Genomic DNA, 27,415 nt, shown 5'->3' with positions numbered 1-27,415 from the left:
GGTCTTGTGACACATACCACCAGCAGGGGTGACAAATTGAAGGCTTGAGATGTTACTCTCCTGCTGGGTCAGCAACAACAGTTCTCATTTCCTGATCTTAGTGGGATCAGGGATATGGGGTTCAGACCATGGGACCCCCCACATGAGCCCTGAGAATACTAGAGATATCTGATCACGCATAACCCCAAGGGGTGACTCTTAGGTGGCTAGTGTGGCCTTTTGGGCCTCACAGAAAAGTGCTCCTTTTCCTCTGAGGATACCCAGGAGACAGCGTGAACGTGGGCTAGTGTGTTTTTAACATTATGCCTCTTTCTCTTGTTTTTCCTTTTTAATCAAAAAAGCAGCTCAGGAAGGCAATGGTGTCAGGCTATACTAAATAACAGATTATGGGTTTTGCTGTATTCATTTTTTTTTTTTAATAGAATGAGTACATGCCTGAGAGGGGAGAGGGGAAGGGCAGAGGGAGAGAGAGAATCCCAAGGAGGCTCCTCCTCAGCGACTAAACCCACGCAGGGCTCATTCCCATGACCTTGTGGATCATGGATCATGACTTGAGTGGGGGGATCATGACCCAAGTGGAAACCAAGGGTTCAATGTTTAACTGATTGAGCCACCCACACATCCCTGTATTCACTTTTTAAAACAAGATCTTATTTATTTATTTATTTGAGAAAGAGAGCACATGAGTAGGGGAAGGGAAAGGCACAGAGGGAGAAGCAGACTTCCTGCTGAGCGCGGAGGCCCACATGGGGCTCCATCCCAGCGCCCTGAGATCATGAACCTGAGCGGAAAGTTAGACACTCCACAACGGAGCCACCCAGTCGCCCCCCTCCCTGTTCAGTTTTATGTATTATCTCCCCATAGGGCAAGATACCCCTGGTTTCCCACTTATGGTTATGACATAGTTGTGTTTTCAAATCAAGTCTGTTTAAATAAAGTGAGTAAATTTTAAGGAGACTATTAAGTCAGTAATAGTGCAAGTGACACATATATGTGACATATTTTAAAGGCAATTGGGGCTTCAAGGTGGTAGGAGATGACAAAAAACTGAAGGTGATAGGGAATGACTGAAGTCATTGAACCAAAACCGATTTTACCCACTAACAGGGAGCGTGCCCTTGCCCACTTCACTCTGCTGAGTCTTGGTCTTCTTCTGGGTCAAATGAAGATTATTTAATCCTTTTATTGCCAAAGGGTCATGAGAATGAAACATAATCTCTATGAACTTTCAATGACTAGAGCAGAGGTTCTGTTATTAACTTTATTATTGGTAGTAGTAATAGTACAGATGTAAGAGAAAGTGATCTGCTTCCCTAGGATCCTTGAAACAGAAGAGACTGGCATTGTTTTGTTTTTTTTTTTAAGATTTTATTTATTTATTTGGCAGACAGAGATCATAAGTAGGCAGAGAGGCTGGCAGAGAGAGAGAGGAGGAAGCATGCTCCCCTCTCAGCAGAGAGCTTGATGCGGGGTTCAATCCCAGGACCCTGGGACCACGACCTGAGCCTAAGGCAGAGGCTTTAACCCACTGAGCCACCGTGTTTTTAAATTCGCAGCAGCACGTGATGCGTTTCCAAGGCAATGGATTTATTACAGGATGACCGACATATGCTGACATTAGGTTAATACTCATTTCTGACCTTAAGAGAGACGGGGAGTTTTTGCATCAGTCAGAGTTTCCTGAACACCTGTGCTAGCCCTGAGCTGGTTAAGACTCCTCAGGTGCCTAGAAATAAAATAGTCCTTTCTGGAAACGCCTTTCCTTGCGCTGCGTCTCAGAGTTCTGCAGGCAGTGGTGAGGGTTTTTTTTTGTTTTGTTTTAGGGTTCTTTTGGTTTTTGTTTTACATTTACTCGATCGTTTGTCCTTGGTTGTTGCCACTATTTACTTTAAAACTCTTGAACAACCCCTGATGCACACACTTCGCCCCCCTTCCCCTCCGCCGCCCACCTCCTCCCCCCGGTTTTTTTGAAGAGAAGGAAATGGTTGGCTTGTTTTGCAAGTAGATTGTGTTCTGTTCTACCTGCGGCATCCACGGCGACCGCCAAACACAGCAGCAACTGCGCAAAAGTGTCCCTCGGTTGGGGAAGGGAGGGTTAGGGATTGCAAGACCCCTGTGCGAGGGGGCGTGGCCCCGCGAGCTTTGGGAGGGGGCTTCCGGCTCCCGTCGCAGGGTGGGCTCTCTGTTCGCCAGGCATCTGCTCCCGGAGTCCACGGGTCAACGCGGGGTAGGTGGGTGAGAGGGTGGTGTGAACCCAGGGGCCCCCCTTTCACTCCTAAACTAAGCGCGTCCTACACCCCAGCCTAAGGGGTGCACTTTCGTCTCAATACTTTCGGCCAGTTCGAGAGAGAGAGCACGATCTGACCCCATTTTGCAGCTGAGAAAACTGAGGCTTGAAGTGGTAGTTAAAGGCACTCAAGGACATCCGCCCAGTCTCGCGTCACAAGATACTTTCTGTGGACCCATCCCCCATCCCCCAGCGCAGTCCGCGACCCTCAGTGGATCTGCCTAGTCTCTGCAACGAGGGTGGGGAAAGAGTAGGGTTGTCCGCCACGCCAAAAGGTCTGATTCACCGAGTAACGCCCGCAGGGGCGCAGCCAACTCTCCCTCAGGGTCTCCGACTCGGGCCCGGGTCCCCCCGAGCCGGAAGCTGTTCCTGGCCGCTCGGCCTAGGGTCCAGCACTCCCGTCGCGCCTTCTACGTGGCGTTGGGTTTGATCGCAGACCCCGCGGCGTCCGTGCTCCTTCAGGGCGGGGCCGCGACTTCATCCCGGAGCTCCGCGTTTACCCCCGGGGCTCCAGACAAGGGGCCGGGTCCCTAGCTCCGGCCTTGCTGCGGCCTCGAAGACCCCGGGCCCGCCTCTGCGCCATAGGGCTGACACAGTATCGACGCCCAGATTAGAAATCGAGCGGGGTGCCCAGCGGCTCCAGCTCTCCCAGCCGCAAGCCCGGGACCCGGGGCGCGGCTCCGCCCCGCCAATCCGGAGCCGGGGCGGGGCCGGGGGCGTGGTCTCCGCGGACCCCGCTGGGTCTCCTGAGCTGCTAGCCTGCCCTGGGGCGGGGCTGAAGGGGTGGCCACGCGGGCGGGGCGGGACCGGGCGGATCCCAGAGCCCTCCCGTGCCGACGCGCGGCGGAGCCTCGCTCAGTTCGCCCTCCGCGCCCCTGCTGCAAGCATGACTGACGCTCTGCTGCCCGCGCCCCCCCAGGCGCTGGAAAAGGAGAGCGACAGCTACTTTCGGAAGGTGGGCGGCTGCGGGTGGGGGGGGAGCCTACCGAGAGCTCCATATCTGCTGCAGCCAGGCTGTGGAGCGGGTTGCGGGAGCGCGCGGCCGGGGTCGACCAGGCCGGGAGGGGGAGGGGGCGCACTGGCTTGGGGAGGGCGGGGCAGAGGCTCCGGGTGTGGGCTAGGGCAGCAGTGTACCCGGCGGCACAGTGCAGGTGGCTTCCGGGGCTGGGGGCGGGGAGGGGTGCATGGGGCAGCCCCATGCAGGTGGTGGCGGAGGCTGGGGGCCGGGAGGGGTGCTTGTGGCCGCCCCGGCGGGCAGTCCTACATGACTGGGGAAGGGATCAGTGCCTAGTTTGGGGGACGCCCGTGGCCTTGTGGTGAGTTGGAACTGGAGCCCATCTTTAATCCAAGCTTTTGGCGGGGCGCGGGTGGAGATAGAGGGATCCCCCTCCCCAAGTGGCTTGGCGTTCTCCTTTTGCCTCCAGGACGCTTCCAGTGTACGTTTCTTCCGATTTTTAGAAGGCAGGGGAGATTTTTCGGTGGGAGGTGACCTCCGGCGTTGCCCCCTTTTCTGCCCCAATCGCCTGGGAGGGAGTGCGCGCAGCAGAAGTGAGGGCGCGGCGTTGCCCCTGCTTATTTTATGCCTGAGCGGATTTATCTGATTGTTGGAGAGACCCTCCGTGAGCGCAGGCTCCGCGGGAGATTTGTACGCCCTTGCGACGGTCCGCACACCGCCAGCCACCGGCCCTGGGATAACAGCCCGACCACCCAGTCTCCCAAAAACGACCCCAACTCGCAGGATGGGGGCGCTGAGATGCCTGCAGGTGTCCAGGCCTGCTGTACAAAAGATGCTTTCGAACCTGGAGGCATGGTGACACTTTCCACCCTGCCTCCTTGGAGGTTCTAGCGATTCTAAAAATAGCTTTTGGAGGTTGGCCAGCTTTGACTGGGTAGGTTGAAAGATTGTGGTCTGTGTGTGTTTTTAATATATAACTCATAGGACAGAAGACGGAGTTCGTAATTATAAATAGGGAAGTGAAACTGTTTCCCACAGGACAATCAATTCTTAATTGTTAAAAGCCTAATGATCCAGTCGGTAAATGAACTTGGAATCTTTCCTTCTTCCACGTGACACAGCCTTTGGGCTTTTGCTCTTTGGTGAGGAGCAGTAGCCCCAGGGGATGGGCAGGACAGGAGGGGAACTAGAAACAGGTGAGGTTAGAGTGGGGGAAAATTCTTTTTGGTTCAATTGCTTTTAGCATTAAAAAAAAAAGTAGTTTTAAGGTATATTTAAGTTCAAAGATGTCATCATGGAATTACAGGATTATAACTTCTAATTATGGGTGGCATTTGGGACAGAGGATCACAGGCCATGAAATTGCAGAAGGAGGTGGGGCCTGGGAATCCCTAGATCTTGGTCCTAAGGCCCCAGAACCTTTCTGTCACCCTGACAAAATTCCTGTGTTGCTTTCAGCAAGTTGCTTTCTCTTCCCGGGACTTCATTGCCTCCCCAAATCGTTTGTTCTGTCAACAGGTGGAAGTCTGGAGCCACAGGAACAGTTGGGGGAAATGACAGAGGGAGGGGAAGGACAGTGAGGGTTCTATCCCCATGTCTTCTGGAACAGGTCTTCCAGGAGACGATGTGCACGGGAAAGAGAGAGGATGGCCCTGCGGACGGGGGGGCTGAGACAGGTTGCAAGGTTGGGTGTTTCTAGGTGCACTTTCTCTGGTGGTCAGTGGGAGAGAATCGTGGGTGCCAAATACGATGAAACACTGGCTGGCGATTAGAAACATCTCTCTTTTTTTATTTTTTAAGATTTTATTTATCCATTTGACAGACAGAGATGACAAGCAGACAGAGAGGCAGGCAGAGGAAGGGAAGCAGGCTTCCCGCTGAGCAGAGAGCCCGATGTGGGGCTTGATCCCAGGACCCTGGGACCATGACCCGAGCCGAGACGAAGGTAGAGGCTTTAACCCACTGAGCCACCCAGGTGCCCAGTGAAAAGGTGATCTGATAAGGATTGTTGTGCTGCATCCTACCAGCCCAAAGATTGTTCTTTGTACCAGAATATTAAAAGGTGTTGACATTGCACCTTTCCTCAATTGGTGATCTGAGCCAGTTTGATCTGAATGAAAGGTAGATGTGACACAGGCAAAAAGGGGAGGAAGAGCACATCAGGTAGAGGGAACAGTATGGGTTGAAGGCATGAATCATGAGCACTTGTGAGGGAATCCTCTAGGACGTGGAGCCATAAGTGGGAATGAGCCTGTTCCAGGCCATGCGTCCTGCTCAGGAAAACAGGGAACCTCAGGGATCCGTTCAGGTGTTTGAAGAAGGACCAGATGTGAAAGATTCATGTCTGGGAAAGCTGAGTGATCTGTGAGTTGGGGGTAGGGGAGAGGCCCCGGGAGGAGTCGGGGGTTTGGCTCCCTGAAATTTTGGTCATCTCTACCTTGCCTACTCCGATACCATTGATGACTTAGTCAGTTATAAAGTGCTGGGTAAACACAGCCTCACTGCCCATCCTAACCGCCAGCCTACACCTCTGACTCCAACCAGGGGTCTAGACTCGAGGCAGGGATCCCAGTGAGGAGGTCAGAATGCTGAGCGACAGCAGTGGCCATGGGGGATGGGAAAAGCTAAGGGATGAGATGTGCCTGGGGAAGGTGCTGATGACCGGATGTCTGGCGGATGTCTGGCATAGGTCTCTGGGTGAAAGGGCAGCACCTCCCTGAGGTGGGGGAGCCTGGAGACTGGTGTAGGGCAGGTGGATTTGGGGCCTCCCATGACATATCCAAGTGGTGGTCTCCCGGGGGAGTCCACTCTACAGACCTGACACGTGTTAGAGCACCCGGGCTGGAGATGCAGCTTTGTGGTGGTGGGGGGTGGGGGGAGGGGGATACACACCAGTATGGGAGGCAGTTGGGGTGCTGTGAGAGAGCCCAAGACAGAAGTGAATAATCCTGGGCGCCTAGGTGGCTCAGTGGGTTAAGCCGCTGCCTTCGGCTCAGGTCATGATCTCAGAGTCCTGGGATTGAGTCCCGCATCGGGCTCTCTGCTCAGCAGGGAGCCTGCTTCCCTCTCTCTCTCTCTGCCTGCCTCTCTGCCTACTTGTGATTTCTCTCTGTCAAATAAATAAATAAAATCTTAAAAAAAAAAAAAAAGTTAAAAAAAAAAAAAAAAAAAAAGAAGTGAATAATCCTTCCACTTAAGGGACAAGCAAAGGAATGGGAGGCAAACCAGAAAGGCTGCAGTGTCAAGGAAGCCTAGACAAGAGTTTTTTTTGTGGAGAGGTGGGGTTGACAAATCAGAGAGACACTGGAAGATACTGGATTTAGTTCTCTGGGGGCTTGTTAGCTAATGAGTGGGTAGAGTCAGGGGCAAAAGCCAGTGTGGTGGGGGGCAGAGGGGAGAAGGTCAGAGAAGGTGATAGTCAGGGTGGGGGATTAGAGGAGAGGGAAGGAGAGAGGTTCATTTCAGAGTGAGGATGTCTAGAGCCCTTTTAAAGCATGTGGGTAAAGAAGTTCGGGGCCGAGGGCAGGTTGAAGTTGTGGGGGAGAAAGGGAACAAGCTATGGAGGGGTCCCAGGAGGTGAGGGGCAGGGCGGGGCAGGTGGGAAACAGCTGCTTTGCATCCTGGGTGGACCCCTGAAACTGGAGATGCCCCCAGGGTGGGCTTCTCCATCCTGTCCTTGGGCTTGGGAGATTTTGGGCACATTCAGAGGATCCAATTAATTGCTCCTGAAATCAGGCTTCTCTTTTATCCTATTCTTTATCCTGTCTTTTTTCTCCTCCCTTTTTTCTCAAAAATGCCATTCTGCTCCATTCATTCAGAAAGCATTTCTGGAGTGACAGCTCTGAGTCTGACCCCTGTCAGATGCTGGGGCCGACTCTACTCTCCCTCAGTCTGGCTTCTGTGGCCGTTCGCAATGGGCCTCTTTTCCTGGTGCGAGCAGTGCCGGGAGTCAGTGCTTTCTTTGCCCAGATAGCTCCGGCCATGCCTGAATAGGAATCAGCTTCCTTTCTTTAGAACAGAGAGCAAAAAGTGTGTTCGGGGGTGGGGGGGGTGGGGGGGGTGGAGTCCATGTCCATATTCAGAGCTTCAACTCTGTCATGTGTGACTTGCATACAAGATGCAAACAAATTGCCCAAAAGGTCACTCTGCCAGCGGGGCCCGGACCCCCGTATGTACAAGGCGATCACTGGCAGAGAGGATTCCTAGTAAATCAGGGTCTTCTTGGGGTTTTATAGCACTTGACTGTACAGAGCCCGAGGACACGGACACAGCTTGGCCCTAGGCCACCAGTATAGACTCTGGCCTCCTGGGGCTGGCAGCTGTGGTGGGCGGGAAGGGGGTGTTTTTGACTTAAAAACAAACAAAACCCACAGAAAACTTTCTGGTCTATGGCAGTGTGTTTTCCTCCTGTCTGGCTTCTTACTGGTTTTTCTTTTTTTCCTTTACATCAATATGTTTACATAGATGTATAAGCTCTATTTACTATACATTATTTTCTCTTTTTTAAAGATTATATTTATTTATTTGACAGACAGATCACAAGTAGGCAGAAAGGCAAGGAGAGAGGGGGAAGCAGGCTCCCTGATGAGCAGAGAGCCCAATGCAGGGCTCGATCCCAGGACCCCGAGATCATGACCTGAGCCGAATGCAGAGGCTTAACCCCGTGAGCCACCCAGGCGCCCCTATACATTACTTTCTTAAAGGAGATACCAGTGGAATTGGAGCTTTTTCTCAAACAGATTTTCATGCTTATCTTAATGAAAGTGTGTGGGAGAATAGAAGAAGGCTTGTTCTGGCCTCTAGTTAATGCAGAGGAATCTGAGTTTCCGGGGTTCCGCATCCTGACAGCAGGTCCTGTCTCCGGAAAGTTCTGGGTGCTGTTGTCCTATAACCCGCAGGAAATCCTGTCCGTGGCCAAGAGAAAACCATCTGGAGGAAACCTTGAGAAAGCTCTTCCCCAGGGCTGTGAAAAGGCCCTAGATGAAAGGTCTTAGCAGCGAGTGGAAGGAGAGAATCAGGACAAAGTGCAGTATTGTCTGTCCTTATCTCTGCCTCTTCATCCTTTGGGAACACTAATGACCCGAAATGAATTTAGTTCCATTGTTTTCACCCCCGAGCTGGAGGAGAAGTTGTTTCTTGTCCACAGAAACTTCCAGGCTGGACAGGGCCCCAGGGTTCACCATGTCCTGGTTTATGGTCTCTCTTTTCTCTGGGCTTCCTCGAGGCTCAAGGCTCCAGCAGAGAAAGAAGAATTCTTTTTTTTCTTTTTTTTTTCACTTTTACCCAGAAACTCCTCCTAGTTCCTGCTCTGCACCATTCATCTTAGTGAAGTGTAATTCCGTGTTAGACACATGTGCACATCATATAATTATGAGCACACTTGTGTGTGGGGAAGCTTTTTGGGTCTGCAGAGCACAGCGGGGTCATGGGGACTCATCAGCTCCACTTTTATTGGGTTGTGAGAACGTTCCTCCAGATGTCTGGACCCATCCCCTTGGAGCCTTGAATCCTTTTCCAGATGGGGAGGCAAGAGGGGTCTGAAAGTTGGTGGTGCAGCCCCCTTCCTCACTCCATACCCCCCCCGTGATCTGAGCCAGGTCCTCAAGGCCAGGCTGGCTCCAGGTTCATCGTGGCCTTGGTGAGCATCTGCCTAGCTGCACGGGTGCACATCGGCAATGCAGATGCTGCGTATGACTACACCTCTTGGGCACCTGGGTGGCTCAGTGGGTTAAGGCCTCTGCCTTCGGCTCAGGTCATGGTCCCAGGGTCCTGGTATCAAGCCCCGCATCGGGAAGCTCAGCAGGAAGCCTGCTTCCTCCTTTCTCTCTGCCGGCCTCTGCTTACTTGTGATCTCTGTCAAATAAATAAATGAAATCTTTAAAAAGAAAACAAAACAAAACAAAACACCTCTTCACACTGCGGGATCCTGGCCAGGAAGGGTCGCCTGGCAGAAGCAGAATTTCCAGGGTGACTCAGAGGAGAGTCAGCGTGATGGGCTAGCTGTGACACTGTAAATGTCCCTTGTTTCCTGGGGCTATTTGGATGAATCCCGAGACACCACCTGTTGATACCAGGTATTGGCCTCAGCCTTGTCACCACTTCCTTCTCTGGCTCACATGTGCCAGAATCTTGTGACAGAAAGTCTGTATTGGAGGTGGCCTCAGGGGACATTCGGACAGCAGGTGCAGCCCAACCATAGGATGGGGTGTCTGGCAGAGTGGGTAGCAAGGGGTGCTGGCCAGGAGTGAGATATGCCTGCAGCACCAGGGACAGGGGGAGAGATGATGAGTCCTTCTGGTCTTTCTAGTCAGACCCACATACTTCACTGTGGCCATGTGCCCTTAGCAAGTCCCAGGTTTTTTTGTTTTTTTTTCAGAGATTTTATTTATTTGACAGACAGAGATCACAAGTAGGCAAGGAGAGAGGGGGGTGGGGAGTAGGCTTCCTGCCAAGCAGAGAACCCGATGCAGGGCTTGATTCCAGAACCCTGGGATCATGACCTGAGCCGAAGGCAGAGGCTTTAACCCACTGAGCCACCCAGGCACCCCAAGTCCCAGGTTTTGATTGGGTCATAAGAGAAAAGGGCAGGTGATCAAGAACTGCAGAAGAAATTTCTTTGTCTCCAATATTATTTGTGTTATAAAAGTAACATTAATTATTATAATTACAGAAAAAAATAATTATACAGGCACCTGCCTGACTCAGTTGGAGGAACAAACGACTCTTGATCTTGGTGTTGTGAGTTTGAGCCTCATGTTGGGTGTAGCAATTACTTAAAATAAGTAGACTTTTTTTTTTTTTTAAAGACAATTACAGAAGTGTACTAATTCACAGACATATACCAGCCCTTACTCCATGCAGACGCACTCCGTAGATAAACGCTGTTAACTGTTTCTGAGTGCATCCTACCGGCTGAAATAAGCAGGTCATTTTTTAGTTGGGACTGAAAATATATTTGATTCGTGGAAATTCTGGTGTTTGTAAAAGCTTTGTTATTCATTGGACTTGTTGAAAAACAACTGTGAGTGGTACACAGGAGGTGCTGGGGAAAATTCATAGAAGAGACTGAAGGCCTTTAGTTAAAGATTCTGGCAAAGTGTTGATTTCATATTGCGCCCCGCCCCCCACCGCCCAGCCCGTGGGAATGGTTGGGGATGCCTCAGAAAAGCAGGTGCTCCTCAATGTGTAGCCCCGACACCCAGCAGAGATCCTGGAAGGGCAGGAAGGCTTTTGAAAAATGCCAGACTTAGGTTTTAATTTGTATGGATATGAAAAACTTGGATTCTGTTCCTCCAGTTTGCCCTGAATCTCTAGCATGGTGAAAAGTTAAATTAGACCTGTGTGTGTGTGTGTGTGTGTGTGTGTCCGTCCTGCTCTTTCGGTGCTTTCTGGTTGACAGCCTCTGGCTAACTCACAAACAATTCTGTTTTCCAGAGTTGGGTGGTTGAGTGGGGGATTGCGTAACTGGGAAGGAGTGAGAAAGGCAGAGAAAATATCTTTGTGTTGTAGGAGCAGCAAAAAGCACCCTCTTCTACCTAGGAGACCCTGCCCCCAGTCTTATGCCTGACCTGGAGATCCCAGGTTTCACGCTGTGCCTTCAGTTTGCTGCAGAAACATCTCCACGTGGAAGCTTTCTCTTTGGCTGGGTGGAAGGAGAGCCTGTGCTGGTTTTCTGGGGCGAGGGAAGCCAGGTGCCAGGCACTGACCTGAGCCTGGGTGCGGGGGTGCGTGTGGGAAAAGAAAGACCGCGCTCCATTCCCTCTGCGTCTGCTACCTGGGTGGCCTGGCCTTTTCTGCCTTCTTCGGGTCCATCTCTGCAGATGTAGGCTGAGTAGCTTTTCCTTCCTGGCAAATTAAGTGCCTCCAGTTTGCACCTGGGTATTGCTTTTATTTTATTTTATTTATTTATTTATTTATTTATTTTTAAAATTATTTTTATTTTTTAAAAGATTTTATTTATTTGGGAACCACAACCCCAAGAGAGATCACAAGCAGGCAGAGAGGCAGGCAGAGAGAGAGAGGAGGAAGCAGGCTCCCTGCTGAGCAGAGAGCCCGATGCAGGACTCGATCCCAGGACCCTGAGATCATGACCTGAGCCGAAGGCAGCGGCTTAACCCACTGAGCCACCCAGGCGCCCTTATTTTATTTTTTAAGATTTTATTTATTTATCTGACAGAGATCACAAGTAGGCAGAGAGAGAAGGGGAAGCAGGCTCCCTGCTGAGCAGAGAGCTGGATGTGGGGTTTGATTCTAGGACCCTGAGATCATGACCTGAGCCAAAGGCAGAGGCCTTAACCCACTGAGCCACCCAGGTTCCCCTGGGTATTGCTTTTAGATACTTGTTTCCCCGCTGAGCGATGGGACTAGACGCAAAGGGCACTGTCAGGGGGATGTTGACAAAGGGAGTTGTCACTTGAGGTGGATGTATTCTAATTAGGACTCATGAAAGAATTAGTTGCAGATGCCAGAAAAATCCGGTCCAAAATCACACATAAACACACTGTGGTGCATCCCTACAATGGAATTCTAGCAATGAGAAGGGGCAGGCCGCTGATGAGTGTAGCCATATGGGTGGATCTCAAAGCATGATATTCAGCACGAAGCCGGACACGGAGGAGTCTGTAGTATGTGATTCCATTTATCTGAAGTTCTAGAACAAGCAGAAGACTGTGGTGAGGGAAACCATGGTATTGGTGGCCCTGAGTGGTGATGAAAATGTTCTTTTTTTTTTTTTTTTAATTTATTTGACAGACAGAGATCACAAATAGGCAGAGAGGCAGGCAGAGAAAGAGAGAGGTGGAAGCAGGCTTGCTGCTGAGCAGAGAGCCCAATGTGGGACTCGATCCCAGGACCCTGAGATCATGACGTGAGCTGAAGGCAGAGAGAGGCCTTAACCCACTGAGGCACCCAGGTGCCCCAAAAATGTTCTTTTTGATTGGAGTGGTAGTTACAGAGCTTATATGTTTGTCCAAACTCATTGAACTGTGTATTTAGAATCTATGTGTTTTAATATGTATAATTTATACCTCAATTTAAAAAGTAGCTAGGGCACGAAAGGGAATGCATTGACTCCTGTAACTGAGCACTCCAGAGAGAGGAATGTTTCAGGTCTGGCTTGATCTAGGGCTCAAATGTTGCTACTAGACACTCCTCATTGGTGGAAAAGGTCAGTGGGGAAAAATGGAGACATCTTCCTGATGGGTCCTGATTACCCTTTGTCAGGTGCCCACTGAGTCAATTGCAGGGACCAGGGGCCTTCAGTTTCCAACTGACTAGGCATGAGGTCAGTGTTCTTCCTCTTGGAAATGAGATGGGGGAAGCACTGAGTTACCACCCTTGACTGTCAAGGGCTATGAGGTGGGAGAGTGGGTGTGGGGGGTGGGACCAGGTCACTGTTCCCAAAGGATGCTGAGTGATGCTGGAAGCTACTCAGCAGGGAAGCACCGGAACGGTATCAGGGGTTGGGGGATTGCAGCCAAGCTGTCCTGGTACCACCCCCCCCGCCCCAAATTCCTGCTGCTGGCTGCTTCCTGGCCCATCGTAGTGTGGCAGCAAGCAGGGACATGGGCTTCAGTCCTGCCCACCCCGCGTCCCCCCCCCCCCCCCCCCCACCCGTAGGCTCTTGAGTAGCTCACTTAACCTGCAGGCCTCAGAACTGTGGGGTCTCAGCTGCTGTCCCAGCGTCCACGCCGGCAGTCTGACTCCTGGGACACGCCATGTGATGAAGCTGAGGCTTCACTTAGCACACTTGTTTTTCTGGTTGTTGGCTGTGGGACCTTCCTTCCAGCATCTTAACACTGGTGCAAAAGCCCACACCTTAGTTGGGAAGGGAACCAGCAGACTCTGGCGGAAAGACTTAGTTCCCTGTAGGACTGTGACCCTGCACCTGCCGTTCTCAGTTCCCATGCTAAGCAGGTGTGACAGGTGCTGCCTGGAACTCTGGCACAACCCCTCCAGTTTGCATTTGCTCAACATGCTGTTATGAACCCACCAAGAAGGGAGGCATTGGTGAGGACTATGGGTCCCCACCAGCAGAGAACCGCTGGCCGGGGTCACTGGATAGCTCGCAGCCTCTAGAGATACCAGGGGTTCTTTATGGCAGTCTTGCCCAGATTTGCCTCCTGGGGCTCCCTGAAGCTTCCACGTAGTCTTGTGGGTTCCTAGTGTTTCCAGATGGCCCAGCATTCCTACCTGTCAGTAAGAGGTAATGTCGTTTTGGTTCCAATTACTCAGTCATATCTAATCCTAAGCATTCCTCTGTCTTATCTGGAAACTGACTCCGCATCTGTGGGCCAGCCAGAAATTGGGTAAACGATAGTGAGCTGGAATGGCCTCTTATCTTAGCTCTGGGAATGTACATAAAGGAATTCGTTATTAAAGCATCTCTGTAAAATGGAACACAGCTTGGGTGGAGTGTGTGATTTTGAGTCAGATCAGACCATCCCTTCACAGTAATTTTGGAAAGCGTAGAGGAAAGAGGGGGGGGCGTTATTTTAAAACTTTAATATTCGATTGACTTCATGTGGAAAGACGTGTCATCTTCTGTCTGCAAAAAGATCGTTTCCTGGTAGTTTTTCTTTTTAATAATTTTTTAAAAGATTTATTTATTTATTTGACAGACAGAGATCACAAGTAGGCAGAGAGGCAGGCAGAGAGGGGTTGGGGGAAGCAGCCTCCCCGCTGAGGAGAGAGCCCGATGTGGGGCTCAATTCCAGGACCCTGGGATCAGGACCTGAGCCAAAGGCAGAGGTTTTAACCCACTGAGCCACCCAGGTGCCCCCTGGTTTTTATTTTAAATCAGAGATCATTGAATGGTTTGAGAGATGTTAGCTATAAGACCAGTCTAACTCAGATTCTGAATATATGTGTAATTTGAACTTGGGGGTGCTGCCTGGGGGCAGGTGGGCGGGGACCTGCTGACAAGTAAGAATGAGGAATCTTTCTGGAAGGAGGAACATGACTTGTTTCTGATCCTCTGGTCCAAAGGCCACTGATACGGGGAATCCCTGAGAAGATTAGGGCTCTGAATAATTTCTCTCTCCTTGGGGTGGAGGCCACGGGCATGCCTTGGGCAGAGCTGGGGCAGAGCTGAATGGCAGCCGCAGAGAAAGGGCATCTCTAAACGGAGTGCTGCCTGGCAGCCACCCCGGGGGAGTGGGGGTAACCGCAGCCCCCTTCCGTGGGCAGAACCTAGAGATAAGCTTCACAAAGGAATGGAGCCCTCACTCAGATCCTAGGGCTTTTTACCTCCTGGACTGGGAAGCACACTAGTAAGTTAAAACGAAACTTTCATTCTGATCTTAAACTTTTTGGAATGGAACATTGCCGTCCAAATACTCTAGGAAATTATGAACAGATGACAGAAGACAGTTCACTGAAAAAACTACTCATGTGATCAATAATATATTGAAAAAAGTTTACCAATAGTAAACGCACATTGGGAGAATAGGATGCTTGTTTTTTTTTTGTTGTTGTTGTTTTGGTTTGGTTTTTTTAAAGATTTTATTTATATATTTGACAGACCGAGATCACAAGTAGGCAGAGAGGCAGGCAGAGAGAGAGGAGGAAGCAGGCTCCCTGCTGAGCAGAGAGCCCGATGCGGGACCTGATCGCAGGACCCCGAGATCATGACCTGAGCCGAAGGTAGAGGCTTTAACCCACTGAGCCACCCAGGCGCCCCAGGATGCCTGTTTTTGCGTATCAACTTGGCAAAGATTAAAATAATACTTCTCAGGGCCTGCCGAGGTGACGCAGTGGGTTGAGTGCTGACTCTTGGTTTCAGCTCAGGTCGTGATCTTAGGGTCGTGAGATGGAGCCCCATGTGGAGCTACATGTTCAGCACAGAGTCGGCTTGGATTTCTCTCTCCGTCTGTCTCTCACCCCCGCTCTCTTTCTGTAAAATAAATGAAAAGAATACTTTTCAATTCAAAAATAGAGAGACAACCCCATTTAAAATGAGCCAGTATCTGAATCTGTATTTCTCCACAGAAGATATACAAGTGGCCGATAAGCACATGAAAAGACGTTAAACATCATGAACCATCCGGGAAATGCAAATCCAAACCATATAGAGATCTCACACACACTAGGTTGTCTATTAAAAACATAGTAATAACTAGTACTGTTGAGGATATGGATAAATTGGAACCCTCACATACTGTTGGTGGAAATGTAAAATCATATAGCCACTTCAGAAAATAGTTTGACAGTTCCTCAAATGGTTAGACCCAGGATTAACCATATGGCATAACAGTTCCACTCCTCGATGTATAGCCAAGAGAAAGAAAAACAAAAATACCCACATAAAAATGTGTACATAGATAAGCAGCCCTATTCATAATAGCCAAAAAGTGAAAATATTCCCAAATGTCTATCGGCTGATGAATGGATAAATTAATGTGGTACATTCTTTTAATGGGGTATTAGTCAGGGACAAACAGGATTAGGGTTCTGATACATGGATAAACCTTAAAAAATCATGCTAAGTGAAGGAAGCCCATCTCAAAAGACCATATTTTGTATAATTCCATTTGTATGAAAATGTCCAGAATAAGCAAATCTATAAGGACAGAAAGTAGAGGGGCACCTGGGTGGCTCAGTGGGTTCAGCCTCTGCCTTTGGCTCAGGTCACGATCTCAGGGTCCTGGGATCGAGCCCTGCATCGGGCTCTCTGCTCAGTGGGAAGCCTGCTTCCCCCACTCTCTCTGCCTGCTGTTCTGTCTACTTGTGATCTCTCTCTCTCTGTCAGATAAATAAATAAAATCTTTAAAAAAACAAACAAAAAAACCAGAAAGTAGATTTGTGGTTGCCTAAGGCTAAGGGGGAAAGGGGGTGCCTTTCTTTCTTGGAGGGTAATTAGGCTGGTGAACCTGAGGTCTTAAAGAAGTTTCTAGGTCTGTACTTCTGCCCAGGAAATACACCTTAAAGAATAAAGTAGAGGGGCTCCTGGGTGGCTCAGTGGGTTAAAGCCTCTGCCTTCGGCTCAGGTCATGATCTCAGGGTTCTGGGATGGAGCCCGCATCAGGCTTTCCACTCAGCAGGAGTCCTGCTTCCTCCTCTCTCTCTCTCTCTCTCTCTGTGCCTGCCTCTCTGCCTAATTGTGATCTCTGTCTGTTAAATAAATAAATAAAATTTAAAAAAATAAAAAAAAATAATAAAGTAGAGGTTTATAAAGATTCATCCTTACATATATGGATCAAATAATTATATATAATAGCAGATACATGGGGGCTCCTGGATGGCTCAGTCAGTTAAGCAGCTGTCTTCAGCTCAGGTAAAGATCTTGGGGTCCTGGGATCAAGCCCCACATCTAGCTCCCTGCTCAGCAGGGAGCCTACTTCTCCCTTTGCCTCTCCCCCTGCTTGTCCTCTCTCTCAAATAAATAAATAAAATCTTTTTTTTTTTTTTTTTTAAAGCAGATAACCTGAAAGCAATCTGAATGTCCTACTATAAGGAAATGGTCAGTCTTTTTTTTTTTTTTTAAAGGACCATATTATTCAATCATCAGAGTCTTGGGTTTTTTTTTTTTTTTTTTAAGATTTTATTTATTTGAGAGAGAGATCACAAGTAGGCAGAGAGGCAGGCAGAGAGAGAGAGGGGAGGAAGCAAGCTCCCTGCAGAGCAGAGAGCCCGATGCGGGGCTCGATCCCAGGATCCCTGGACCATGACCTGAGCCGAAGGCAGAGGCTTTAACCCACTGAGCCACCCAGGCGCCCCCAGAGTCTTGGTTTTGAGAAACATTTCATAATAAAGGAAAGTTTCATGCTAGAGTAGCATGTGAGAAATTTAGATAAACGGTACATACCACTGTCAGAAAAGGGTTAATCTAGTAGGCTTGAGGCTGTTGTTCTTGGAAGGCCTGCTTACGAAGGTTGGCCCCTCCCTGGCATCTGGGAACCTGGCTCTCCCAGTGTTCCCTCCATCCCCTAACTGATAAGGTTTGGCTCACCTCCCCTAGGCCAATGGCACAGACCACGTGGGTTAGGAGGAATACCTGCTTTCCTCCTGGGAGTCTAGAATTTGGGTACATTCTAGGCAAGGGTGCCTTTGTGATCAGGCCCCTGTAAAACCACTGGGTGTTGATTTTCTAATGGGCCAACCTGGGTGATGATGTCAGGCACACGTTGATGCATTTTTGTTGCTGGGGGAAGGTTATGCTCCGTGTGACCCCCTCATGGGTGGGAGAAAGCATAAGGGAGCCTGTCTGTGGATTGCTCTAGAATCTACCCGTGTCCTCCCCCTTGTGAACTAGCTCTGTAACCTTACGAAGTTGCTGTCATACAGCTGTGAGCGCAATTATCTGTTGAGTCCTCTGAGTCTTGGTGAATTTGAATGTAGGCTGATCTTGGGGACTCCCAACACCTCACTAATAGGAAAAATAACAATATGTGTCTAAAAATACACGGGCAGGGAACCAACATACAGTGGCTGTTCTGGAGTTGCATCGTTATGAGTGACTTTTATTTTCTTTTGATACTTTTCAATATTTTGTGTATCTCATGTTTTGATGTTAATCTTATTTTCAGAACAGGTTCATTTTTAAAACATTTCTGTTACATTCAGTGTTGTCATTGTCATGTTTAGAGTGGCTGACGTCTGAAGGGTCATCTCTCATTTTCCCTTAGGGTTGCAATCCCCTTGCACAAACTGGCCGGAGCCGACTGCAGAATCAGAGGGCTGCCTTGAACCAGCAGATCCTGAAAGCCGTGCGGATGAGAACAGGAGCAGAAAACCTCCTGAAGTGAGTGACTGCTGGCTTCACTGCCTTGTCAGGGAGCCAGCCTCTCCTGGGGCCTATTCTTCCTGAAACTCTCAGGCTTTCCCAGTTTTCTCTCTAATTCTTGTGTTTTTTGTTCTTTTTTTTTTTAAACTTTGGGGTCCCCTCCTTGTTGCTGGTGCCTGGAGCCAGCCCCTTCCTTGCCTAGAGCTTGATTTTATTCAAGACAAGTATTTTACCCAGCCTGTTTGTGTGATTGGGGATGGGGGAAGCCAGTGATCACGTTCTTTTATTTTCCCTGCTTTGTATGGGATGTGTCTGTCTGTTTTCTCTATTGCCTAGTGGAGAAATGATGCCTCGTCTAGAATCACTGCTTGGTAACTATCTGCTGGATGTATAAAGGAGAAGAAGGCAGGAGGGAGGGAGTGGAACATTTCTGTTGCCAGTGTCCATCCCTCTCAGGAGAGGCCCCCATGCAGCCCCATGGCCTTGGAGCTCTGAGGGGAAAATAATTACTTATCAACCTTCGAGCTCAGTGAAAATTCACCTGTGTCCTAGGCAGCTGCAAGCTCCCCCCACATCCTTCAGTGTCAGGCCAGACAGTGTGCCAGCTTCCTCTTGTTTCAAAAGAGGAGAAAAGCCTTTCTTCTTCTTCCAGAGTTCTGGGGGCCCCATGCCACCTTCTGCACTGGGTGGCCAGCACCGTGCCTGCTGCCTGGCCAAGTGAGACAATGCCTCCTATAGCCTCAGAAAGAGATGGGGGGCTCTTTCAGGGACCTGGAACCTACAAACCCAGAGGGAACCTGGAAACCTGGCAGGATATGAATCCTGGGTGTTCCCAGTGGGTCAGCTGTGCCACTGGAAGCCGGTGAGCAAGCGCCCAGAGGCTGCTCAGAGACTGTTGGGAAAAACAAATACACCAAACCAGGCTTCCCCTGCTTGTGCCATCTCTCTCACTTTCTTTCTGGCAAATAAATAAATAAATAAGATCTTTAAAAAAATCAAATAAACTTAGGGTAAATTCATTTCTGATTCATTTCTGAATCTTTCTGTATCTGTTCCCTAGGAAAAATGTCCGAGATATAAGTGGGGGAACAGGAAGGTGCAGGACAGTTTGCCTTGCTTTTGTGTTTACAGGATTGGTATGTTTGTTTGTTTGTTTGTTTTTGAAGATTGATTGATTGATTTGACAGAGAGAGACAAAGTGAGAGAGGGAGCACAAGCAGGGGGAGTGGGAAAAGGAGAAGCAGACTTCCTGCTGAGCAAGGAGCCTGATTCAGGCTTGATCCCAAGACCCCAGGATCATGACCTGAGCCGAAGGCAAATGCTTAACCGACTGAACCATCCAGGCGTCCAGAATTGGTATGTTTGCTTTTGTGCACACACAGACTTTTTCCAGAAAAGATGAAGGAAGAAGCTCTTAGAGTCAGCTCTTGGGAGCAAGACCAGGAATGGGCATGGAGGTGACTCAAGGTGACTCTTGTCATGTTCCTCCCTCCAGTGTTTGGATGTTCTTTTACAAAGTGCAGAAATTACTTCTACCTGTTTTTTTCTTTTTAAGGTATTTATTTATTTATTTATTTGACAGAGAGAAATCACAAGTAGATGGAGAGGCAGGCAGAGAGAGAGAGAGAGAGAGGGAAGCAGGCTCCCTGCTGAGCAGAGAGCCCGATGTGGGACTCGATTCCAGGACCCTGAGATCATGACCTGAGCCGAAGGCAGCGGCTTAACCCACTGAGCCACTCAGGCACCCACTTCTACCCATTTTTATAGTGAGATCCTGCCAGCGCCTGGAGGATAACATCACCAACCACCTGAACCTACCACCAGCTCCTGAACAACCGTGCCGTGCCTTGTGTAGGCATCAATACACGTAGGCTAGCAGAGTAAGCAAGTCCCGGCGTGGTCAGGGATCTGGAAACCTCTTCTCCAGCTACTTCTGTAAGAGGGTAGAAGCTAAGCTGTGACTGGAGGAGACTGCGAAACTATTAGGATATTAGGACATTTCACCCTTTTTTTCTTTTATTTACTTACTTTTTTTTTTTTTTTTAAGATTGTATTCATTTATTTGACAGACAGAGATTACAAGTAGGCAGAGAGGCAGGCAGAGAGAGGGAGGAAGCAGGCTCCCCGCAGAGTAGAGAGCCTGAAGCAGGGCTTGATCCCAGGACCCTGAGATCACGACCCGAGCTGAAGGCAGAGGCTTAACCCACTGAGCCACCCAGGCGCCCCTACTTACTTATTTTTAAGTAATTTCTACACCCAACTTGGGCCTTGGACTCACAACCCTGATGATCAAGAGTCACACGCTCCACTGCCTGAGCCAGCCAGGCGCCCCACAACATTTCACCTTTTAAAATGTCTGGTAGGGCGCCTGAGTGGCTCAGTTGGTTGAGCAACTGCCTTCGGCTCAGGTCATGATCCCAGAGTCTCAGGATCGAGTCCCGCATTGGGCTCCCAGCTCCACGGGGAGTCTGCTTCTCCCTCTGACCTTCTCCCCTCTCATACCCTCATTCACTCACACTCTCTCAAATGGAAAAATAAAATCTTTAAATAAAATAAAACGTCTGGCAGTGTCCTTGTCCCCAGAGAAGCCTGGAGCTAGGGACGGTCTGGTGTAGCTTGGGAGAGGCCCCCAGTTTTTAGGAGTGGCGGCCCCGGGGCCAGGAGGGCTTGCTGTGCTGGGAAGGCTGCAGATGCGTTCCCCTCTCCCGCGCCACCCCCCTCCATCCTCTCTGGTGTGATTTGTGGTGGCCAGTTTTTGGTTGAGACTTTGATGTGGCTAAGGAGACAGGCGGGCAGCCTTGCCTCAGGGACTCCCCAAGAGTGGATTGTCATGGATTGCGAGGTTCGTTCAGCCCCTGAATGAATTTGCTGAGCACCTAGGAAGTGGCAGGCCTTGTTTGCGGTGCAAGAGGAGAAGGCTACAGGCCATGCTTTCACGATGCCTGATCTCCTGGTGGGGGGGGACCTAATCCACAGCAGACAAGTCCAGTCATGTCAGAGGTGATGTTTTCTAGGGCGTCGATGAAAGGGAGATGTGACCATGTGGCGCAGCCTTAGAAACGGGTCAGTCCGGGGGGGGGGGTCCTCTCTGACCAGGGGCCTTGGCATTTCTAAGGCAGGAACCGGGGTGGTTTTGTCTGTCCTGCTCTTTTAAGGACAGCGGCAAACCCCCTCAGAGCCCTGGTGTTCAAGCTCTTTGTCAGGCTGGCCGTTGTCGTTAAGCTGGGAGCGTGGGGGCGGGGTGGGGTTGTTAATGATTTTCGCAGTGACCTCAAAGTTCAAAGTGGTCCTTTCTGGAGAATGTTGTGAGAGAGAACCCTAAAGGTATTTATTAATCTCACTCTGGCAGCACCAACGGTTTCCCGAAAACAAATAAAGTGTTCAGCCAAGTCCGGCTCTGGGCCTGTGGTTGTTGCTGGGCGGCTGATTAGGTGGCTGTCCCTGCTGCCAGGAGGTAGTTTCTGTCATAAATTGGGTGCCGCTGTCCTGTGTGTGCACCTGTCGGCCTTCCGGTTCTTAGGTGTCCCTCCATGGCCCTCAGATAAAGATAGAGCGTTTTTTTTTGGGGGGGGGGCACCTGGGTGACTCAGTTGGTTCAGTATCGGACTCTTGGTTTTGACTCAAGTCATGGTCCCACAGTCATGGAATCAAGCCCCACTTCGGGCTCGTGTGCTCAGTGTGGAATCTGCTTCAGATTCTCTATCCCTCCCCTCTGCTACTCCTTATACTCTCTGTCTTTCTTTCTCACATAAATAAATAACATCTTAAAAAAAAGAAAAAGAGCATTTGGGAAGATGTCCCCCCAGATGCAGGAGGGTGGGGGTCGCAGTGCTTACCTGCATTGGTAGGGGGCTGGGCAGGCACTGAAGCAGGCTCCCTGCAGAGCAGAGAGCCCGATGGCGGGGCTCAATCCCAGGATCCTGAGATCTGCTCCCAGTGTACCCCTTTGTACCCCTCCTCTGAGCCAGATCTGCCAAGAGTCCATGAGCTTCCTGGAGTTTGACAGGGAAGAGATCTGATATTTTTTAAACGTACTTTTCTAGGCTAAGCAAGGACATTATTCTCTCTCTTTTCCTAGCACCCTGCCCTCCCTTGAGTAAAGCTGGGGTGGAAATGTGATGCTGTTTCTCTGAAACAGAGATGGTCTTTGTGAGATTTAAAGGACGTTGCCACGATGTTCCATTTTAACTAACTGGCCCTTTGCATAAGGGCCGGCCATTCAGTGTCTCTGGGCTCAGGTTCCCCTCTTGTACTGGTACCTTCTGGGCTGGAGCAGGGCTGGCCCACCGTGAGGCTTACAGGGGCTGAGTGGGCTTGGAAAAGACCGGAGGGGCTGGGCCTGGTGCTATGAGGCAATAGAGAGTGATGGGGACAGTGGCCAAGTGCAGAGCATAAGCTTTCTCTGGAGGGGCCGCCTGCCGTGTGCCTCAAATGGAGGGGAGGACTAAGTTTGCTAGGGCTGCAGATTTTTATTTTTGTTTTTGTTTTTGCAGAAGAGAAAGATCTGACCTTTTTCTTTCCTTTTTTTATTTTTTTTTGAATGTTCCAATAGTTAAATTTTAAATATTGGTGCATAGTTCAATGGGAGGTGGGGGGTTGGGAATAACACCCCGAGGACCAAGTGCACAAGCTTTCCCTTGACCTCGAGTTTGTATCCCCTGGGCCAGAGGGTCATGAAGCTCTGGGCCAGGGGCGACAGGGGTAGCGTCAGCTGTAGTAAGAGTGAATTGAGGTTAGTGGCTGCTCACATGGTCAGTTCTTATAGAGGCTGGTGTATGTCTGTGCTGTGAGGTGTGGGAGCCCCCTTGGCCTTTGGGGCCCGTAGTAACCTTGAGACCTGCCTTCCTACCCTGGCTACACTGGGATCAGATGTCCTGACAGATCGGCTGATCTGCTGCCCTCGGTGGTGGCCACAGGAGGCCACCAGGTGCTATTTGCAGGATTTGGGGTCAGATGGATTAAGGTCAAACTGTTCCAGTAAGGTCTGTGAAGCTGGTACAAGTCTTTGATGCTTGTCAGTGTGGCTGTTAAAGGTGGGGGCAAGAGGGGAGGGACAGCTATTTTACTGGAAGGCTTGGGAAAAAAAGTTACACTAAAGCAAATGGAGTTATATGGGTCAGCATTCAAAATTCACCTGTATCTTTAAGAGAAAACATGGACATTAAAGAAATTTTGGACTTGAAGCAAAGAAGCAAGCCATAGTCACGTAGGAGCTAATTCTTTTTTTTTTTTTTTTTATATATATAAAGGTTTTGTTTATTTTTTGACAGAAAGAGAAAGATCACAAGTAGGCAGAGAGGCAGGCAGAGATAGAGAGGAAGGGAAGCAGGCTCCCCAGTGAGCAGAGAGCCTGAGGCGGGGCTTGATCCCAGGACCCTGGGATCATGACCTGAGCTGAAGGCAGAGGCTTTAACCCACTGAGCCACCCAGGCGCCCATGCAGGAGCTAATACTTAAGGTGGAAAAGGTCTCAGCAGTTCCAAATTCAGTGAAAGAAGGTGTGGGTATAGCAGTACCCATAGTTGAAAAACCCAAGGGAAGAGGCCTTTCTTGGAGGTCCGGGCCAGAGGGAGGCCATGAAGAACGTAGGTTGGAGACTTGGCTGAAACACCCTTCTGCTCCTTCCTGCTTGGCCTTAAGGACTGTTTTGGCTCTAACCTCAGTTAGTGGGCTATAAGGTTCTCGGAGGAGGTTTGCAGTCAAGGGGAAGGTGAGAAGAAAGCCATGTTCTTCCAAGGAGGCCCAAAGAAGTGAGTTGTTGTCATCTGGAAAGGCCCCAGATGCAGAGCATCAGTATTGAGGAGACGGAGGCTCTGGTTTTAATTCCTAATTTGGGCCAGCTGATTCTATTTTCATATGTTACCCTGGGCTCTTCCCTCCGCTTGGACACATACATCATACTCAGTTGATTGACCTTATTTGAGAAGTCCTGTCCCCTTTCACCAGCGAGTCTTTGAAAAATCACTCTCTGTGCTAGAAGCAGCTTACACTCTGGGGTTGGTTTCCCATTTGTCCTCATACCCAAAGGTTAGCATTGTGGAGCCTGACCCTTAAGCCCACTCTGCGCTTTCCTTCCCCGGCCACAACTTTTTCCAGAGTGACCCACCCAGAGGTCCATGTCCAAAGAGCAGCTCGCTGATTTGTTGCAAATCCTAAATCTCAAATTGCCAAGTCAAGAGGGAAGAGAAGTGGCAAATAGGTATATAGAAGTGTAAAAAATCCAGTTGGACTATTTAGAGGCTCTGCAGATATTTGGGCAAGGGTCTTAGGGTGTAAATTGTTACATTTAAGTTGGATCTACTCTGATGCTGAGAACCAGTCCCCCTCACCCCCATCATTGCTTCTAGAGGAGTGGTCTTTACTCTATTTGTTTTTCATCAATTGAAATTTGTTGAGCCCCCACCATGTGGAAAAGTTAATGCCAGTTCCCAGGAGAATGAGAATGAAATAGAAGGCAAAGTTCTTGTTCTCCATCATAACTTCTGTATCCTTTGTTAGTCACGAGCCACAGGGGCTTCCTGGTAGGCCCTATGAAGAAGGGACTGTGACTCACACACATCAGACCCATTGGTTCCACCAAAGGCAGACCAGTTGCAAAGAAGAAGCTCTTCCCAGTTTCTTTCCTCATGTCCTTGTGGACGTGACCTGCTAGTGGATCAGTCACATTCTCAGAAACACCTGAGAATTTTACAGATTTGTGCAGAATTTACAAGTGACAGATTGTGACCGTTAGTCACAATTAGTTAGAAATCAATTCATGGGGTTGCTGTGGTGTTATAAAAAATAAATATCTGTGGGGTTCCTGGCTGACTCAATCGGTAGAATGTGAGACTCGATCCCGGGATTGTGAGTTCGAGCCTCATGTTGGGCATATTGTAATTCAAAATAAATGAAGACTCTGCCTGGTTCCTTGCACAGAGCTCCTAGAACCCTTGGAACCTCATGTCTTCTGTGTGCTAATGGGGGAACAGGACCTTCAAAATGGAACTTTTATTTTTATTTATTTATTTATTTTTAAAAAGATTTTATTTATTTATTTAACAGAGAGAGATCACAAGTAGACAGAGAGGCAGGCAGAGAGAGAGAGGAGGAAGGAGTCTCCCTGCTGAGCAGAGAGCCTGACTCGGGGCTCAATCCCAGGACCCTGGGATCATGATCCGAGCTGAAGGCAGAGGCTTAACCCACTGAGCCACCCAGGTGCCCCTATTTAATTTTTTTTTTTTTTTAAGATTTTATTTGTTTAGGGGCGCCTGGGTGGCTCAGTGGCTTAAAGCCTCTGCCTTCGGCTCAGGTTATGATCCCAGCGTCCTGGGATCGAGCCCCGCATCAGGCTCTCTGCTCAGTGGGGAGCCTGCTTTCTCCTCTCTCTCTCCCTGCCTCGATGCCTACTTGTGATCTCTGTCTGTCAAATAAACAAATAAAATCTTTAAAAAAAAAGATTTTATTTATTTGACAGACAGATCACAAGTAGGCAGCGAGGCAGGCAGAGAGAGACGGGGAAGCAGGCTCCCCGCTGAGCAGAGAGCCTGATGCGGAGCTGGATCCCAGGACCCTGGGATCATGACCTGAGCCAACTGCAGAGGCTTTAACCCACTGAGCCACCCAGGCACCCCCAAAATGGGTCTTTTAACCAGGTAGACCAAACCTGGTGAGAGAATTGTAATTTATAGCACCACCCCTAGACTTTTGGGGAGGGGGCTGAAGATGGAGTTCAGTTGCCAATGGCCAATGATTTTATCGATTGGGCCCACATAGTGAAACAGGGCAGCCTGCCTGCAGCCCCTCACAATGAGCTTTGGGAGCTTCCATGTTGGTGAAGACATCGAGGTGCTGGGGGCGTGGCGTGTCTGGAGAGAACAGGGAAGCCGCTCCCCCTCCTCGGCCTGTGGATCTGTTCCAGCTGACTGCTCTTAAGTTGTGTCCTTTAAATAAATCACAGTAAAAGTAAGTGAAGTGATCTCCTGAGTGTTCTGAGTCTTTCTGGCAAATTACCATAGAAGGGTGTTCGGAGAACCTTGATTTGTAGCTGGTTGGTCGCAAGTAGAGGTGCTTCCCCCCAGCCTTGTGACTGGCCCCTGACATGGGGGGAGTCTTGGGGGTACTGAGCCTTTAACCTGTGGGAATTGAGTTTAATTGAATTGAATTGCTGGGCACCCAGTTGGTGTCAGAGAATCAGAATAGGAGAGTTGCGAAAACTACTCTTTAAAAAAAAAGCTATTAGAAAAAAAGGGGGTGGATGCTTGGGTGGCTCAATTGATTGAACGTCTGCCTTCGGCTCAGGTCATGATTCTGGGGTCCTGGGATTGAGTCCCACGTCGGGCTCCTTGCTCAGCAGGGAGCCTGCTTCTCCCTCTCCCTCTGCCTGCCACACCCCCTGCTTGTGCTCATGTTCTCTCTCTGACAAATAAATAAAGAGAATCTTTTAAAAAATAAAAAATAAGCTATTAGAATGGAATCAAATATGTTGGGATATATTGTATGCGCAGCCAAGTTTGGTTTGTGTGACTTTTGTTTTAGGGGTATGTATGTGTATGTATATACGGTGTTGTAATATAAAATATATTTGTTACAGGTAATCATGCTACCTCCCCTCCCAACCAAAATCCCCAAACCAGTGATATTTGCCAGACTGAGCTTCCAATGTCTCATTTCTCTGCTGGGAAGCCCAGATGTGTGAATACATACCGAGTAGTAAAAGGGCAAGTATCTTCCTATTTGTAGCCAGGATCAAGCATGGCTTTTTCTGAGGAGGCGTAGCCCAAGTTTGTAGGTCAAGGAGAAGGAGTTCAGTGATGGGCGGGGGAGAGCAAAAAGAGGGAGTATACCTATAAACACATCATGGGGAGAAATTGATGAGCTCAAATATGTGGCAAGGCCAGGAGAGCCCCGGCGCAGAGGGCAGACTGTAGGGGAAGTGTTTTAGTATTTTGCTTTCTGGGGAAAAGGTGAACAGGCCGTGGGCAAAGTGAGCCCATGATAGGTGACAGGATTTTCATCAGCTGGCATGGAGAATGTGATCAGGTACTGTTTCTCTGGCTGGCTGGAGCTCTTGGCTGATGACCCTCAGATGTCCTCATCCATGAAAGGAGGAAGTTCTAGTAGCTGGTCCGAGGAATGACTGAGGACCTGGCAGGATGGTTCATGGGCTTGTGCCCTCAAGGCCTGGCTCAGGACTTGGTTATTCTTTTTTCTTTTCTTTTAGATTTTATTTATTTGAGAGAGAGAGAGAACATGAGAAGGGGGAGGGTCAGAGGGAGAAGCAGATTCTCCGCTGAGCAGGGAGCCTGATGCAGGACTCGATCTCGGGACTCCAGGATCATGACCTGAGCCTAAGGCAGTTGCTTAACCAACTGAGCCACCCAGGCGCCCTATAGACTTGGTTATTCTTGCCAGTGTTACTTTTGCGTTGATTCCTAATCCGTAAAGTGAGGGGGCACCTGCAAAGTCTTCCA

At 49.5% G+C, this 27,415-nt stretch overlaps 1 protein-coding gene across 2 annotated transcripts in view; it reads left to right on the top strand.

Annotated features, from left to right (window-relative positions):
• The first annotated feature begins 2,196 nt into the window (after window positions 1-2,196).
• Window positions 2,197-27,415, top strand: part of RHPN2 (rhophilin Rho GTPase binding protein 2) — a 58,965-nt gene continuing 33,746 nt past the window's right edge. The window contains exons 1-2 of one of the 2 annotated variants that reach the window (XM_044256265.1): window positions 2,197-2,227; window positions 17,867-17,982. In XM_044256265.1, the coding sequence (XP_044112200.1) occupies window positions 17,954-17,982 (29 nt within the window). In that variant the 5' untranslated portion in view covers window positions 2,197-2,227; window positions 17,867-17,953. Of the gene's footprint in view, window positions 2,228-3,122; window positions 3,243-17,866; window positions 17,983-27,415 lie in introns of those variants that run through there. The other variant, XM_044256264.1, reaches the window with a different exon arrangement.

This window comes from Neovison vison, chromosome 7, assembly GCF_020171115.1.
Source record: "Neovison vison isolate M4711 chromosome 7, ASM_NN_V1, whole genome shotgun sequence".
Lineage (NCBI taxonomy): Eukaryota > Metazoa > Chordata > Mammalia > Carnivora > Mustelidae > Neogale > Neogale vison.
The sequence above is the reverse complement of the archived record's forward strand: the minus strand, read 5'-3'. Positions and strand labels throughout refer to the sequence as shown.